Source organism: Porites lutea, chromosome 11 (assembly GCF_958299795.1).
Source record: "Porites lutea chromosome 11, jaPorLute2.1, whole genome shotgun sequence".
Taxonomy (NCBI): domain Eukaryota; kingdom Metazoa; phylum Cnidaria; class Anthozoa; order Scleractinia; family Poritidae; genus Porites; species Porites lutea.
The window spans coordinates 20,019,894-20,038,358 of record NC_133211.1 but is presented as its reverse complement, the minus strand read 5'-3'; the positions used below and the strand labels follow the sequence as shown (position 1 = coordinate 20,038,358).

General features: G+C 38.0%; 2 protein-coding genes across 3 annotated transcripts; one reads left to right on the top strand and one right to left on the bottom strand.

The window, feature by feature from the left end:
- Positions 1-1,283: 1,283 nt before the first annotated feature.
- Positions 1,284-9,455, bottom strand: LOC140951935 (peptidyl-prolyl cis-trans isomerase Fkbp12-like). Its single transcript, XM_073401314.1, has 6 exons — positions 9,355-9,455; positions 9,241-9,282; positions 9,070-9,165; positions 3,886-3,908; positions 2,249-2,322; positions 1,284-1,678 (listed from the first exon to the last, which is right to left on the bottom strand). The coding sequence occupies exons 1-6, from the start codon at positions 9,395-9,397 to the stop codon at positions 1,624-1,626; spliced, it is 333 nt and encodes a 110-aa protein (XP_073257415.1). The 5' UTR covers positions 9,398-9,455; the 3' UTR covers positions 1,284-1,623.
- Positions 9,456-9,671: 216 nt separating this feature from the next.
- On the top strand, positions 9,672-15,999 carry LOC140951934 (protein-L-isoaspartate O-methyltransferase domain-containing protein 1-like). Of its 2 annotated transcripts, none has more exons than XM_073401312.1 (4): positions 9,672-10,047; positions 10,569-11,259; positions 12,852-12,975; positions 14,353-15,999. In XM_073401312.1, the coding sequence occupies exons 2-4, from the start codon at positions 10,678-10,680 to the stop codon at positions 14,499-14,501; spliced, it is 855 nt and encodes a 284-aa protein (XP_073257413.1). In that variant the 5' UTR covers positions 9,672-10,047; positions 10,569-10,677; the 3' UTR covers positions 14,502-15,999. The 2 variants fall into 2 exon arrangements, with proteins under 2 accessions (XP_073257413.1, XP_073257414.1); XM_073401313.1 differs by having other exon boundaries at positions 9,685-9,816.
- Positions 16,000-18,465: the final 2,466 nt, after the last annotated feature.

Here is an 18,465-nt window from a genome sequence, read left to right as displayed (position 1 = left end):
TTAACATTCGGAAACTCACTATGTTACTGAATGTGCAACACGTTCAAAAACCAGGAGCCGATTAGTAATCATGTAGTAATCGGCTCCAGCCAAAACTCATTGCAACTTTTAGTAGTTTGGAAGAGTAGGGACAGGTTATTATGTCAATCCCAACAATGAGACCTGCGAGCACAAGCCAATCCTGTTATCTTGATCATGCCAATACTATCTAATACTGCACACCCAAAGCGCCGAGGCGGGTAGGGTGGGCGGGGCGTGAAACTGTACGACACGTGATGGTAGGGTGACTCACCTAGGGTTTATAGGAGTGACGCTCATAGAAAAGAAGTGCAAAGGTACTTAAGGACAACCTCCTTTTTGACTCGTCACAGATAACAGCTTGACCCTGTTTAGTCTAAGAGAGAAGTACCGTAGAAGGTTGGGGTTGAGGGCTGCTTAGTCCGTATGTGACTAACTCCGGCAACTACATAGTCTACTCTTCAGGTCCATCTTCAATTTCTCAACTAGTATCAGGAATGTGGCCGTGATCGCACCTATTGTTCTATCGATAAACTATCAAGCTTTTGCCAAGTTTCGTAAACTGCTTTCCCAGTAATTTCTCAAACAGCTTGCGAAGAGTTGGTAAAATTGTGATCGGCCAGTACTTCTCTACTTCCTTTATTTTCGCGATAGAAATTATCGAGCGCAGGTATAAAAAAACCGCGGGGAATTATTGACCGCCAGCGAAATGGGGTCAACCGTTTGTTTCGCTCCCGCTCGCAAACTTCGTCAAAAAAGGCTATATTGCATCATACTCAGGGTAAATGTAGACAAAACGCCTTTAATTGACGATATTGGTCTGTCTGAGTCACTTTATCTAAAAATAACCCTTCTCCTCTCCTTCAAAAATCGGCCCACTGCTGAGGGAATGGGTCACGCAATGCTTTCTGGGAGATCCGTCCGCCATTTCGTCTTTCTTCAACCTACACTAATTTTTTTGGGCCACAGGCAGCCCAATAACAAATGAGCAACACAAGCATAGCAGGGTATTAAATTTCGCGGCTTAATATAACTTCCGCGAGAACTTCTTTTCGCGAAAGAAGGAAAGAAAGGTGGTAGAAGGTCATATGATATGATAAAGGTTGACGCTTTGATTCTCAGACAGAAATCAAAGCCAGTTTTTAGTTGGTACGTGGATGTCAATGATCAGTGGTTTCTTGTCAGGAATTCAGACTTTTTCATTAAAGCCTAATACTGCCATCTCTTATTTTAACAGAAAGCTTTAAAGAAGGAAAACCAAGATATTCTATCACAATTCTGTCTGCCAGATCTTTATTGCAAAAAAAGAAAAACAAACAAACATACAAACAAAAATGCAGTTTACAACGCAGGGCTCCTTTCATCTCAACCAACCATTAAAAATGGCCTTTGGTCTCCCCTAAAAAACTTAACAGTTACTGTAAACATAACCCATTACATTAAATAGAAAATTCTTGAAATGAGACTAACTAACCCCTTATGAACAGCCTTAATTATCCTGTTAACAGAATAAATCAAAGTGATACATTAATTTTTTTTGGATAGATTAACATTAAGTCAGTTGACAGCGATGATATTACACATTGCTCTCTTTTAACTTTCGTATTACTTGATGCTTAACAGCTCCACATCAAAATGTAAAGTAGCATTTGGCGGGATATTAAAAATGGTTAAGGACAATCAAGTAACAGTGGTCCTCAAACCATCATTTTTCTCCAATTTGAGAGTGCAATAACCTTAAATCCTCTATTAACCTTAACCCTCTCAACTAAGCGCCCCCCCCCCCCCCAACCATTTAATCATGCTAGGAATTCAGATTTTTTTTATCTTCAGCTGTATGACCTCCAAATTCATGTGCCTGACGTTTTCCACTTTGTGTTGTAGTTCTTCATGGAGAACTGAAATCATCTTCTGGTTGAAAAAGCAGCTTACCCTAATTTTTTTAAATTCAATAAGCCCACTCACTCACTGGATGAGAAAGGCTCAACTGGCATTTTTGGCAAAATTTCCAGGGGTGAATGAATGGGTTGAGCAAGATACGGAAATCTGAGGGAAAATCTACTTTGGAGCATCGAACAGCCAGATCTCTCTGTGTGTTGAATTGACTAAAACTGAACAGATGGCCAAAGAGGATTATTGGCAACTGTAAAAAATCTCAGAGCCTTTTCAGTACACCACGCAATAAAACAATGGTTTTGCTTTAAGAAACAGACAGTATTGAAAAGGATATACACCACGAACACCACTTGGTCCATAACCATATTCAGGAGGACATATTAGAAAGGCACGTTCACCAACTTTCATCTAAACAAGAAAGAAACAAATCAAAGAATTGACTCTTTTTTCATGCAGTCTAGGTTGAAACCCAAAATTGGAATAGCCTAGCTACGTGTATGTGTGTTTTTCCCACAGGCAAGTCCTTCATTACAGTTCTTGTTCTGTGTGTGCCTCTCAACCACTGCTGTAAGTGGTCTTCCAGAAGGTGTCTTCCTTGTCAATTAAGTATTCTTTTACAATCTACACCTATCCTCCAAACACCACATCCATAACTGCTTTGAGACATGTCACCCAATGAATTTCAGTGAGTGTGATGGGCAGGGTTCATGGCCTTATTTACAAAATGGTATACATCAAGGAGCTTTGGCCCAGTCTTAATACTCAGAAGGACTCCATTAGTGTGAAACTCTGTGTTTAACTTGTAACATATTTTGATAAGTTACTTTTCTTTTTAATCACTAATCGTTTTTTCTTGTATTTATAGAACATTCATATGCTATTTTCTTATGACTTGATAATGTAAGGATGTCCAAGAAGGTAGAAACGTTGTCATGTTTTTTAACGTCTTAAATATTTATAAGAAAAATACATCTCAATTTTTTTACAGCCAAAAAGTTTTAAAAAAATCCCTCTTTTTGATGATAAATCTGATGTAGTCATTTCTCAATACTTTGTTGGATGAAAACAAACCTATGATATAAGTATTAAAATAAAGGTGCAATCTTCATGGCTAATATTTTTCTTAGTTGCACGATGCACTGAAATGCATCGACATGCACTTTGCAGGTCCCCCAAAAGCCAAGATTCCTCTGACAGAAGAGGGACGATACCCCCTTCTGTGCCTACCCCATCAGAATTTAATTTCATGAAGTGGGGATGGTCATATTTTTGTGACAATTTCATTTTGTAATTTTGCTAAATATGTAAAAACTGAGTCGCGTAATTTTCATGATTTCCTTTATAAATACATAAAAAGTCACATTTACACCTTTACACTGACTTGACAAAGAAAGTAAACCAGACTAGTTTGTATCAGAACATACAAGCCATTGAAAGGAAAGTCTTTAGTTCAACCCAATAAAAAGGAAGCCCCTTATTTTCAAAGACTGTATGAAAAAAGTATTCAAAGACCTTGAGGCAGAGAGGATTGATGATGGCAATGGTCAAAATGAATAAATGGACTTTAAGCCTATGTGCATGGCTACTAATTGTCACACCCACAAATATTTGCACATGATATTTGCAACATCAAATTAATTTTTGTGATTTTCCAAAAATCATGAAATATTATTACTACTTGCATTTGTTTTCTATGAGTTGCCAGTGCTTCCATGACTACTGGATGGCAATTTTGGTCGATCATCGGTAGTTCTGGAAAACACTGAAACTAATAAGTAGGTAGGTGCAGTATCAAAGAGTGTGGTTTTTGACCCCAGTAAGTCTGAAATAAGGCATAAATTTTAATCATTCAGGTCTGAAATTTGTGATTTCTGGAATTTTTTTAATCATACCTCTCTGGAGAACAAAATTTCAGGTCTGAAACAGGACAGGGAAAATAATTACCAATTATTAACGCATAATTATTTGTACCTGTGCTACACCCTCGTCCCATCCTGGAAAAGAAAAGAAAAAAAATGGTTAAATTCCATCTTCCTTTTTTTTTTCACAGTACACTGCACTCTGGACACTGCTGATCTGAGCAGTATGCAGTGGACATTTGTCAAATATTAACCTAGTATACAGCCTTGCTCTGCATGAGTCTCTCAGCAACACAGTGGATTGAGTGTTACCCTGAGTTTGGGAGGCCACAGGCTTGAATTCTGTTCAGGGGGACTCAATATTTCTTCTTTGCAGGGTCGGCCAGGGTTTTTGGGTATACGGTATGCAGGGGCTTTTTAAATCGGGTATACGGTATATTGCAGCTTAAATGCGGGTATTCGGTATCTCACTTGCTTTGAATTTCAGGTATAAAGTATACCTGGGTATAATTTTGGGTATATTTGGATGAATTTTGGGTATTTTGGCGAATTTTTTTCGGGTATACTGGTATAACACTACCCCCCCTGGCCGACCCTGTCTTTGTGCTATGCTCATGTATTGCTGGTCATCACATATTTTATATTCTTTTTTGGAGTTTAACATTCACTTTTTTTTTGTAATTCATACATTCAAACATCCATCAACCAGGTGGCATGTCTCTCTACTGTCTAGTAAAATCCTTTGGTGATATGCCATTGCCAACCCTCCCCCCTGACACAGATAGCCTAAATGGTTACATAAAAATCAATTGCAGCAACTCCAGCATACTTTTCCCAAAATTTCTTATTTTTGAAAGTTTTACTCCTTTGAAATGTAAAGGTGGTTCGCTTGAACTATTTACCCTTCAGAGAAAAGTATGGTTTGTAACAGTATTTATTATCAGGGTTGTCACTAAGATTTCAAGTTGCCGGGTATTTGTTGTTAGTAGGCGGGAAAGTCGCACGCAGTCATGGAGTCCCCCTCCCCCCAAGAAGTTTTTGAAGTGCAACTTCCACCGTTTTCCAAAAAGCATTACTGCCCCAAATAAGCAATTATCATCAAGAGTAGAGCTATCATTAGCGGTTTTATGATAATGACGACTTTATTAAAGAAAACTACAACTTTCTGAGAGACTAAAATAATAAGTTTTTACTTAATGTAAAGGCTCGTTGGAGGGTTTTTTTAGTGACCGCCAAATTAAATGGGAATACATGTAAGGTCTGGGTCTGAAATAAATGACAGGTAGGCACCGGTCATGTTATGCGCAATCTTATCTTCACGCAGACAAGGCACATGTTGGCCAGTGAAGTGTTAAATCACAACGATACTTTAGAAATGTTAAAAATGTGGAAAGGACAATCCCTATTATGGTCCAAATGAATTAAAATGAGCTGTAAAATCAATTGTAAACCCTGATTTAGTTAAAGAAAGAAAGAAAGAAAGGCGGACAATGAATGTGTGAAAAAGCATCATAAACATAATGTTAATATGGTTTGCTGAAAAATAAAGTATTTAAGCCAAAAACAAGCCTAATGTACGGAAAATTGCGGGATATAATATGGCAAGACTTAACTGCCCAACTACGGTAGTAATGTTAGTGGTCTTGAATTTAGGAACGAAACATCACTTGTTAACATACGAAGAAACTGACCTACGGGAAAGCGTTTAAAATGAAGGGTTAATGCTTTATAAACGACAACGAGACTCAAGGAGAAGAATGCAAAAGTAATGCCAATGCTTAACTACCCTTTTATATGTAACTTCTTGAAAGTAGAACTGAGAGGATGTGATAGGTCAATACCAAGACACTCACGCAGTAGAATAAGTGTCCCGGTAGATAAGGCTATAATCAAGTGTCCATAAGGAGGAATTGATTATTAAGGCAAAAACTTGATTTATAAATTATACCTATGGCTTTAGACACTTTCCTTGCAACATTATTAATAAGTGATTTCCATGTTAAATGCTCATCCAAAATTACACCAAGAAAAGTAGCTTCCACAGCAAGGACCCAAAAAGTGTGACCTCCTTATTAACTCACATTCTTTCATGCAGACATCAACCAATCAGAAGTCGAGGACAGTTTCCCGCTGGCTTCTGATTGGATTAAATCTGTACTAAAGAATGTGAATACATCAAAAGCGGTCACACTTTTGGGCTCCATGCTGTAACAGGATCAATCAAATAATAAAATATTTCTAATATTAGCCCATTTGCCCCTGAGCCGCCTGTAACCGCCCGTGCGGATCCACGTTCTTTCTACTGCCTGTGACGTCATCAGTTTTAATGGTCAAGGACAACTTTGTCTGCTGACTTGTGCAGAGTAAAAAGATCTTTCAAACCATAATAAAATGAGCACAATTCAGTCAAGGACACCAGAGAAAAAGGCAAAAAAACATGTAATTTGACCTGAAAGTTTCCATGAAAATCTTGTTCCACTACCCACCTATCTTTCCTTTCATCTACCTAATCCTAAGATCCTAAAAGCTTTCCTAAAACCTTTTCTCACCAAAATGAAGCCTACTAAATGCCCAGAAGACTGCTGTGTCACTTTTTAACCCAACAACTATCTTGAAATTTTGCTTTCTGCACATGCCCGAACTTCGCAAGCTAATATTTTGCATCTGGATCAGAAGGCTGCGAAGTGTACGACCTGTAAACGGCTTTGTGGTAAGTGTTAGCCCTTTATAGCCCAACAGTGCCCAGAGAACTGCTTGACTAGCTTCAAGTTGCATTTTTTGTCTAAATCTCCAGGAGCTAATGGGTTAAACTCTGGTGTTTTCTACTGAATATGTCCCCTTGGAGGAAGTACAGAGTAACAAGCATCTTGGTGTAGTCATCAATACGAACTTAACATGGCATGAACATACACTGTATTGACTATATATACCGTAAAATTCTGAAAATAAGCCCCGGGGCTTATATTTTTCAAAGGCCCTTTTTGAGGGGCTTATTTTTGGAGGGGCTTATATTCGGAGGGGCTTATCTTCCGAGGGGCTTATCTACGGAGGGATTTTTGCATTTCAAAATTGATTGGGCTAGCCTTATAGTTGGAAGTAAATTTACCATTTTATTTTTAGCTTTGTTTTACTTTGTATTTGCCAGCAGTTTTCCAAGAACAAGCCCCCAGGGGGCTTATATTTGGAGGGGCGATTTAACGGAGGTTTTTTTGTGTTACCGGTTTGGGGGGCTTATATTTGGAGGGGCTTATACATGGAGGGCCATCAACAGAAAGCTAGGGTTGCTAAAGCATATTAAGAATTATTTGCCAAAATCCCACAATGAATTATTCATTGTAGGATTTTATTTTTTAATTCTTATACTAAATGCCCTTGTTTGACTATGCTGACATTAGGTATTGGGTATTGGGGTAATGAGACTGTAATGTCAGATTTACAAGTATCACAGAACAAAGCTGCACATATCATTTTAATTAGACCTCTCTAATATAGATCAACTGCAAGAGTTGCCTTAGAGAGGCTTCCCTGGGTAAATCTCAAGATTAAAAGGAAGTTGCATCATTTAATATTCATTTATTAGTAAAATCCAACTAGTGGTCTATTATCAATGCTACGTTCTGATTGGTTGAGCTTCTACTAGCCTATATGTTATAGCCTACCAGTAGCAAAAAGCGCTGACTTGTTGGTGGCAAAAAAGGATTAAAGTCTAGTTTTAACATATATAGCTAAAGTTGTTTTGTCACGATATGTTTGACCAACTAGTTGGATTTTTTTTCTAAAACAATTATTATTCCTCTCGCCCTCATGGCCTCTGAGTCAATAGCGGCCTCATGGGCTATTGATTCAGAGCCCATTCAGGCTCGAGGAATAATAATGTTAATTATTGTAGGAACAACCTTTTCCCACATAGGTTTGATCCAAGACATTCATCAAGATTTTCATGGGTATAATTCCAGATCTAAGTTAACATATGTAAGACTGCTGCAAAGTGCAAATGGGACCATTGGACATCAATTAATTTTGCTAAAATGATTGGAATGATTAGAATCATGTTACAGAGAAGCTGGGGATATTGCAACCTTTAAGAAGCTTATGAAGGGGAGGAGGGCTAAGTTATAGTGATTTATTTATTATTATTATTATCATTATTAAAGCTAGATCAAGCGCTTGCCTGTTATGTCTCGGTCGGAATATGATATATATAGATTTCTTAACATTATAGATAGCTTATTTGTACAAAACCAACATGTTATCTTTTTTAATTCTAAACTTACAACTCCCTTAAGACAGGAAGCATCAGTACGCAATAGAAAATATATTACTGTCATCAAGCAAACAGTATTAGCTCTAAGACCTTTGACGCATTACATATAGGTCATTTATATATACTAAGAAAAACAGAGGACGTTATTATAACGTCCCCTAATAAGAATACCAGGGGACATTACACGGGACATTATATATTTCATCTTACTCAATGCCAAATTCAAAGTAAGGATAGACTAATGGTGACAACCCAATAACCCTGAGCGATTTGAAAGAGCAATATAGATCACTAGATGGCCAGGACATATCAGTTGATGGAGTGGATATTCTGCTATTTTTAAACTCTCTTGATTTTTTTTGCCAAAACCATATTAGTTTTTTTGAGCTTGTTATAGTTATAAGAATAAATGCCTCTCTCTTCTAAATGCCTCCTATCCATTAAATGCCCCTGCTTGGATCCCAGAAATTAAATAGATGCCCAGGGCATTTATTAGGTCATTAACGGTAAGGGAGTTCCACACCTCTACTGTCCCCTCCTCCACCATTACCCCAGGTGTGGATCCAGGAAGACTCTCATATAAAAGCGATGGGAATGCTCATCAGAAAATTACAATTAAATCCTTAAAGGGAGACCAATGTGGGTGTCGCTCAAACTTAAACTGACCCCTTAACGAAACCATAGAAAAACAGACATCAGAGCATTTTTTGAAAATTTCTTTATGCACAGCCCTAAACAATACCTGAATGAGTAGATATAGTGACTTTCCATTCCAAACACCATTAGGGAGACCAAAACCTACAATTATTTTACACCCCTAAACGAGACAACAAGCTTCCCCATCATGGGAGATCCCCCCTCCCGGGAATGGATATTAAATAAAATGGAATGGCCCTGAACCATGGAATACGTTAACTGAAGACTTGCCTTCGCAGAACCTTAATCATGCATGACCCCTTAAACCCCGCCCTGTAACGGTGACCAGGATATCATTTCTCCTTGAAATGCACGACATCTTGTATATAAGCTTACCTTTGATAACTTCCCCCATTCCAAGGGTAAATGTAAAAGTCCTGCCTTTGTCCCTTGACGAATCGAACTTTTTTCCGTTTTCGTTATTTAGCCTTCCTGTAAAAATTAGAAGTAAAACTCGGCTTTAAGCCCCAGCTGTGTAGATCCGAAGCGTTTTTAAGCTATACATACCAGTGTAGTGAACTTCCACTTTTTGACCTCTCTTCGGTGGCTCTAAAATAAGCAGAATCGAAAAATTAATCACCTGCAAAACGGGTTTGATTGTACATAAAAAAGTGAAAATACCTCCTGTTCCCTCCTTCTGAACAAGACGCTGTAACCCAGACATGATCAAGACTTCGGCATCTGCAAAGGCGCTAAGGACCAGAAGGACTTATGGGTATGATACCCACGTGATTATCAACAACCTTTCTAGAGTGGGTAGAGGGAAGGGTTACGGTATTTTTCTGGGGTAATTTCGCTTACAGTAAACTGAATCTAAGAATAAGACGAAAGCATTACTAAAAACTGCTTATTCACTTATTTGTTCTGTATTACCTATGAATGACTTCACATTTTCCCTGGGTAGCCAGGAGAACAGTTTTTGCGCACCCTAGACTAGACGGTACATTATCTGCCAAGTTTGTTTTGTTTCGGCGATGCAATGTTCATGTGTGTGTTTGCCGGGGCAAAATTTCATTCTTGTCGCTGGAAAGATATATAAAGGATAGTTTTTAGTTTCACTACTGTGTCCACTTTGAGAAGAAGGTAATATTACCACATCTCTTCTCGCAGTTAACTGAGAAAACTTCTCTTTTTAGCCCCAAGAATAAGTAGAACATTGCCATTTGGCTTAGTGCCATAATAGTGGACATAGTGGTGTGTTGTTGACGTTTCGTCGAGAAAAAGAGATAGCTTAAGGTAATTTACGGGATAAAACAGTGAGAATGGTCCCATGATCCAAAGGAGAGCCTTAGTGCTTTAATATAAGCCAATAAGGTAGGTAGTTAATGGTAGATTTAATGGGTCAGTTCTTTAGAGAAATTTGACACGTCGATAAACAAAATGTTTCGGTCAAAAACTTGAGCTTACACGTAAGAATTTTTCCTGAAGATATAAGCTTAAAAACCGAGGATTAGATGCTCTTTTAGAGAAGAGAATGCAGTTGTGTGCTGTTTTATTTATGTATATATTACAGGTTAGAATTAAATTCAGGTTAGATTTTTTAACCTAGTTTGATTCTAGATTTCCTTTGTTTCTTAAGGAAATTGAGATTCAACCACTAGGTTAAAAAATTTAATCTGAATTTAATTTGACCTAGCTCTAACATATATATAAATAAAACAGCACACAACTACATTCTCCTATCTAAAAGAACAACTAATCCCCGGTCAAGTCAACAGTGCACAGAGAAAAACAGTGACAGCTTATGAGGACCCATCACCCTGCTCAATGTAAACACTTCTTTATTATGTATTTTTAGTTTATTTATGATATTTTCTGTTTTGGTTTTCCTGCAGTCTGACAAGTATTTTGAAAATCAACATTATTTTATTAGACGAGAAAGAAGGACTTAAACGTCATAAATTCGTAATTCTATTTTCTGATTTTCCTGGCTTTATTAATACTATGGGTGGAGCTGTCAGTGCAGGACAAGACATTGATGAACTAGTTGACAATCTTAAAGAAGCAAGCTATATCAGATCGCCAGAAGTGGAACGTGTTTTCCGTGTCGTGGATAGAGCAGAGTATTTTCCGGAGGGAACAGAGAAGCATGCTTACAAAGACTTAGCTTGGAAGCATGGTAATATACACCTCTCAGCTCCTTGTATTTATTCTCAAGTCCTGGAGTCTCTTGAGCTTAAGGAAGGACTCTCATTTTTGAATCTTGGAAGTGGGACAGGCTACTTGTCTACTATGGTTGGCTTAATCATCGGTTCGAATGGCGTAAATCATGGAATTGAATTATTTGAAGATGTGGTACAGTTTGCAGAGGAGAAACTTGCCAACTTTTTAAAGACAAACCCTTTTTACCAGGGAACCAACTTTAGTGAACCACTTTTTGTTGTTGGAAATTGTTTATCTTTGAACACTCATTACAGACAATACGATCGTGTTTACTGTGGTGCAGGTTGTCCTGCTGAATATGAGGATTACATGAAGTCTCTAGTGCGGGTTGGTGGCATTTTGGTCATGCCTTTCCGTGACAAAGTAAGAAATTCTGTTTTGTGAATTATTTTTTGCATTCAACACCTGGCCCCGGTTGCTCAAACGTTGGATAGCGTTATCCACCGGATAAATCTCTATCCACTGGATAGTGCTATTATTGGTTTCCCTAATACTTATCCACTAGATAGCACTATCCAACGTTTGAACAACCAAGGCCTGGTAGCTTTTGTTGGCATCCCTGCGCATCACAGCCCCCCCAAATTTTTATATATATTTTAAGACGGTACAGTGGAACCCTGCCTTGCGGCCACCTTGGTAAAATGTTCACTTGTTATTACAGCCACTTTTTCTGGCCTCGCAAAATGGGCATACATTGAATTGTAAAAAACCTTGTTTTTTTTTCACCCCATTAATACGGCCACTCCTCAGAAATTCGAAACTTAAAATGCCTGTGACATTCCTTGTGAAAATCTTTCAAGGATCTTTAAAGATCCTCGAAGATTTGCATGAAGATCCTAGTGCAGATCTTTGAGGATCTTTAATAAAAATCCTTGTTTAAAATTAACCTCGTTCAATAAGCATGGATGAAATGAAACAAGTGTGAAAAATGAGTAATACATTCTCGTTCATTATGCTTTGATGAGATGAAACAATAGCCTGAATTTCATCCGATTACTTCGAGTCGTTATCACTCCCTCAGTAACGTCTGAATCGACTGTCCGTTAATGCCGTCCAGTAAAGTCACTAAACTGAATTGTACATGTGTAAATAATTATGTTTTTTGTTTGCCCTTGGCAGTATTTATAGCACTAATGTCAGTGCGTGGGGCTAAGCAAATGTCTGAAACAAATAATTCAAATTAAACTTAACAAGGTTAATAAGAATCCCAACTGAGGCAAGCTGGCTAGTTGCAAGCATGATCAAGGATTTGAACTTGGGACTACCAAGAACAAATCTAGCTAGCAGTCAGGGAGGGAACTCGGAGCCTCCAAATTGCAAGTTTAGCGCTCTAACTAACTGCTCAGCCACACTACATTAAATAGGGAACAAATTAAAACAGTATCAGTATTCATACCTGGGCGGGGCGGGGGGGCACTTCCTTATAAGAGGCTAATGGGGATGTGCCGCTGGATGGGGTCGCATTTTCGTGACTGGATTGACTATAATGGGGTCGCATTTTCAATAGAGTTACTAGAATGGGTTTGCACATGTTTGGATTTTTGGGGTAAGAAAGTTGTTCGTATTTACGGTTAGGAAACGTATCAAATGTTAACTGTAGGTGAAAAGTAAAGTGTTCTTCATTTAATTTATTAAAATATGTGTCAATTCATTTTAGGATGACCTATTTTAAAGGATATGATAAAGTAGATATATAAATAGAAAGTGACTAAGTTGGGATTGCGGAAATGACATATTTGCCCAAAAGTGACTAAGATGGGTCTACAATTGGCCACAAAATAGACTATAATGGGGCAGGGGCTCTGAGAGGCCAGCGGCACATACCCAGCAAAAATTAACCCAAGTAACCCCCCGGGTATTGATGTAGGTAAAAGAAAGTCATCAGCAAGGGTTTAATTTAACGCCTAGTGAGCCAGATGAAAATGCTGACATGTGTGATACCCTTAAACTTACAGCTGTGCAAACTGCGACGCATCAGGGAAACTGACTGGGACATGGAGGATGTTTTGCCTGTATCTTTTGCTCCTCTAATGAACTGCAAAGAAAACATGAAAGCACCTCCACGGTTTATTGAAATACGTAAGTTTATTAGTTGACTTATACTACCACATGAGAAATTTCTGCAATTTGATCGGCTTAGAGCAGTGGTATTTCAGCTTAATTTGAAATACCTACATGTGAAAATTACAAACCTTTTGTGGGTAGTAGTATAAACAAATAATAGCATGATTTGTACGTGATATTTGGCATAAATACCACTCATGATATTTCAAAATTGTCTCAAATTTCACTCGCCCAACAGCTCGTGAAATTACGTATAACAATTTTGAAATATCTTTCATGGTATTCATGCCAAATATCACTACTAATCATGCTATTACCTATACTCATTGAACTTGTGAAGTACAAAATTTGAAACTAATAATGTGCAACCACAGCAGTCATTGGTATGTAATTTGATCCAAAATAACAAAAATTAGTTTTCCACATAATAAAAGAAATTGTGTTTTATTAACTAGGTCGATAAAGTCAATTTGCCATTGTAAAAAGATTCAAAAGGTGATGAGCAAATTGTTTTTGCCTTTCTTACTCTAAGTTCCCATAGGTCCACATTTTCTTTTCGTACCAGTCTCTGCACCTGCATAATAATTTAAGCACCAGGGCCCAGTTGTTGAAAGGCCGATTAGCGCTAACCTAGGGTTAAGTTTTAACCCTGGTCTCTTTTTCTCATCATCAAAAGCATTTTCTCGGACAATTTTCCCTAATCTTTTTAGAGTAGCCAATCATCAACTCTGAATTCAAATTTTGCGCTAACCCTGGGTTATGTTAACCCAGCTTTGAACAACCCAGCCCAGGCATATTTGGAAGAACACTAAATGGCCATACCATGTGCTGAATGACTGTGAAGTTTAATTTAGTGATTAAGGTTTGGAAACTGAGTTTACAAATCAAGTTCCAGTTTGGGTAATTATGCAGAATGAACTGAACTTAAATCATTCATTTTCCTAACCTGAATCACTTACTGTGAAACTCACAGAACCATGAACACCAGTAATATTTCTGGAATGTCATTGTGTGGCAAAGCAACAGCTAATCAGGCATTGGGTTGCTCGCACATCCTGATCTTCATCATGTCTAACACAGTTAATCATGTTAATGTTCTTAAAATATTTCACATGTTCATTGTTCCATTGATTCCACAGTAACGTCAGATGTACTCAGGGCTTGGCAGCCATTTGGCATAATTTCTGGAAAATACCACTCAGCCTCATAATTATGTAAAGCATACTGATACATACTGGCTCACTTCCACTGTTCAAAAGGGCACAATTAATAAATTAGCATTTTCACTTGTCACTAAAAAAAATGAAAGATTTCTGCAGCTGCCGATGCTCAAATTATAACCTTATGATCTTAATGTCCAACAGCCAGCTCACTATACTTTTTGTCTTTTAGCTACAAACCCAAGGCCTCTCCAAGATCTCTGTCGTCTCGTGATCAGAAAGACCCTTGGACCCCAAGGAAGCAAAAGACTCCATGGACTTCCTCTTCCTCCAGCACTCATTATGTACCTAAACTACTTCCATGAATTCAGGCAGGGATAGTAAAAAGTTGATTTAGTCATTCTGAAATATTTCTCATTTAAATGCACTGCTGCTACATGGGAGGTATACAGCGAGGTGTTTACAAGAATATTGCACTAGTTTACTTCCAGTTTTAGTTAAAATGTCATGCCATGCAATGAACAAGCATGGGCTTGGAGGAATTCAATGGTAGGTGTGTCATCACAGCTGTGAATTGAATTAGACTGAGGTACGTAATAGATGAAGTGGAGTAGGAAGGGTGAGTAATGACAGCTTACACGAAGCTGTACCATCTCTCTGAAAAAGGAAAAATTGTTAGAAGGAAAAGGGTGGGGCTATACCTAGGCTTAAGGAATGATAAAATCTGAGACTTTCCGAGATGCCAAAACTGTAAACTCCCCAGGCTTTGAGACCAGGGGCAGGAATTAGCACTCATGATTGGGACAATCAATTTCGAGGTCAGATAAAAAAGTTCTGAGTACCTGAGGGGGAACAAAAACATCAGTGACCTTGGTTAGTGTGAGGGTTTAAAACAAAGTACCATTGCAGCAGCATTACACTTAAATGTGTACAAAAAACCTTGCCAAGATTGAAAAAGTGACAAAAATAAGAGCGTATGCGGATGGCGTTAGATTTAGCTCACTTGGATGTGCACTTAAAATTTCGCAACCTCTTGTTTCGTGTGGTAGATCAGTTAATAACTAAAAAAGTTATTTTTTTGTTTAATTTAGTTGTGTTTTTTATTGCCAGCCAATAACACTGAAAAAGCTGAAACTCAAAGAATTAGCTCCAAAGACTCACTCACTACGGAATGAAATTGATAAGAAAATTTGAATCAGCCACAGGTGAAACTCAATGTAAAACAACTTTCATAAAGAGACCACCACCAAAACTAGGCACATTTTGAGGTTACTTTACGATGTATCAACTGAAGTCATAGTGGCTGAGCTTAATCAGTTTTTTTGTAAACTTACAAGTACCATCAAGGCTATCAGGTTATAAATTGAATGCCATGAGCTGGGTTTCCTTGGTATTGTATAAATCATCACCAGAAGCATACTATAACATTATTTCATTAACTAAGCATGGTGGAAGTTATCAGACGGTCGTACTAAAGAAGGTGGCCAATGCTTGTACAGCCATATATTTTTGTATACATTACATAATCATTTAGCTTTTTGAATCACAAGACAAAAGATTCATTTGTGTATTTAATCTCCCTTTTTTGTACAGTATGTAACTATGAACATTTTAACTTTCATATGTTAACTACACGTAGTGTATTACTAAAGTAACCTTAGTATTATTTTATTTAATGTACTTTTGTCAACAGTATAATGTAGTCTTTGAAACAGTAAACCAAACACTTAAAAATGTGTCCATGGACCTCTAAGACAGATAATTTGAGTTCTTGAGTATTTATAATCATCATTATCATTAATAATATGAAGCAGGGTTCATACAGGTCATGGAAAGGCTGGAAAGCCCAGGGCAGGGGGGGGGGGGCACTAACAAAGTTTCATAAAGAGAGGCTCTGGCCCAAGATCCAATCCCTTACCCTTTTATATATAGGAGGAGGCCCACTCATCCAGACCCTTAGATAACGGGGGGGAGGGGGGGGCAGTCTCAAAAAATTTTTTTTCTTCCCTTTGGGCCTTAGTTTGACCTAAAAATAAGGGGGAGGTCTGGGCCCCCCTGGGCTCCTCCCCTGGATTCACCACAGCTATAAAAGGTACCCCTTTTGTATACCTTCTATTAACAAATGGTGCCCCTATGAAAGTGACAAGAATGCCATAGTAAAGGGTAGAACTTACAGATTTTGGTCTGACTTGCTTTAAAGGGTGTTCAGGATAGAAAGAAGCCAGTATTTTTACCCACAAATGTAGATCACTTTAGGGTTATGTGCAAAGAAATATCTAATAAAATGTAAAAGAAACAGATGTTTTTGCACTGTGTTGGAGTCTGGCCTCCTTTCGGGGTCAAATAAAGCCCAAGACACACACAGATTTGTCAGGGTACATTTTAGGGGAATTATTGGGTATTTAATAATCAACCTTTTGTTAGTCAACTGAACCATCCTTAGTCTCTTCGATCTGAAGCCACTTGTGGGGATGGGGTGCATTGCATAACTCCGGCCCAAGCGGCTGCAAAGGAGTCTAAGCCATCTTTATCACTACTGAAAATTGCAAGTGCCTGTTATTTCTTGGTTTTAAAAACTTGTACAACTCTTAATCAATTTCAGTGATAGAGCCAATATTTAGAATTTAGAAGTGGCAGACATTTAAACCAAGGAATCATATAGTTGAATAAAATTTAGACTTTCCATCGAGATAAATGCTGTAAATTTGGTGAGGTAATTATTTCAGAAATCTACTTTCGAAATTTGAAGACAAAAGATAAATGAATATTTTGTTTTATCATTGTAGAGCTTTTCCATGACAACCTTATAATGCCATTCCAACTTGCTGAGTATCGGTATTTACGCAGTACTTGCTGAGTACTTTTGCTGTGTAGGCCTTGAGTACCATGTTTGAAACCTAACCTACAACCGCCTACATTCGCTATTCCCAAGTGAAAATATGAATTTGATAGCACAGTAATCATTATTCACTCCTTGTCACGTTAGGAATTGCAAAGTTCAAATACTGCTGTCACATCTCTAATTTATTCAATGAATAACATTTTGAGAAAAGTCGCTATTTCCCTTTGTAAAACGGGCTGCTTAATTTACATACAGCAGCACGATATTGAGTCTATTTCATTGAGTATGGGATCAGGTCCAACATTTATGTAAAATTTTCATGAGATAGTTTACAGTTCGAAATTCTATATTTACAACTTTGAAGAGGCGGATCAGTAGCTTTTCGTGGAAATCAACCTTCTCACACGTTGTACGACACTGGGAGTTTCCCTGTAAGATGAGAGGACGGCTATTCTGTACAAAGAAGTGCCACGTACCACCCGCTTGGTCGAAAACGATAGTGAGAGAATTTCGAAGGACACGCCACTGATTTTCCGATTATTAGGCATAAATATCGCTAACCATGCATTATTATTGATTCCTGACATAATACGCCGTTTTTTGGTTAGTTTCATATTCCAGCTCCACAAAACGTGCCGCGATGCTGCCCGCTGCAAACCTTAATTAAACAATATCAATAACACACAAATCAAACCACACGAAAATTTTTGGTGTTCAATTCAAGAACCCCTTTTAATGCACACCGTTCAACTTCCAAACTTGCTGGATCTAGAATGGAAAAATTAACAAAATACTAATATATTACTCTATGTTTCCACTTCAATTGATGTAGTCACTGTGTAGTTTCAGTGCTGAAAGCTTGCGAACATTGAACGCCCCTCGAGCGTTGAACTTTCCACATGAATTATAATAATCTCTTCTAAATAATAATCTACCGATAAAGATTTCCACAATATGGTAAACTCAACTACATAAGTGTCTTTTAAAGTTCAAATAGTCGTTCAAAGTTCCAAGTTGCTCTCTTGTGCAGAATAAGACATAAGCTTAATTTAGTGTTTCCAATCAGCTGATTCAATTGTGCAACGAAGACTCGAAGTACGGGAGTCGACAAGAAGTGTTCTTACAACAGAATACAAATCCTAGAAAAATCAAACAAAAATAAACCAAACTTTCGTCCAAGAGGTCAACTTCGTAGCTGTCTCAAGAGTTCAACAACGGGAGGGAGGAATAAGAAATGGTCCAAAGTTAAGACCGAGCCATCGAGTTTCCGAAAGGGGCCTTCACTCCAACTTCTTGAGCTTCTTGAATAAGGGCACATAAACCACAGCAACAAGTCATCAAGAGGTCGTTGACGAACGAGCCATCAATTTCTTTCTGTTCACGAATCTTGCCTCGAATTTGAGTCATGAACCAAAGATTCGCAAGTGGGATGAAGGTCACTACACCGCACAACAAACAATCATCGCCAACCGCCTCGGCCGTCTTGCCAAAAACGTAGCAAGG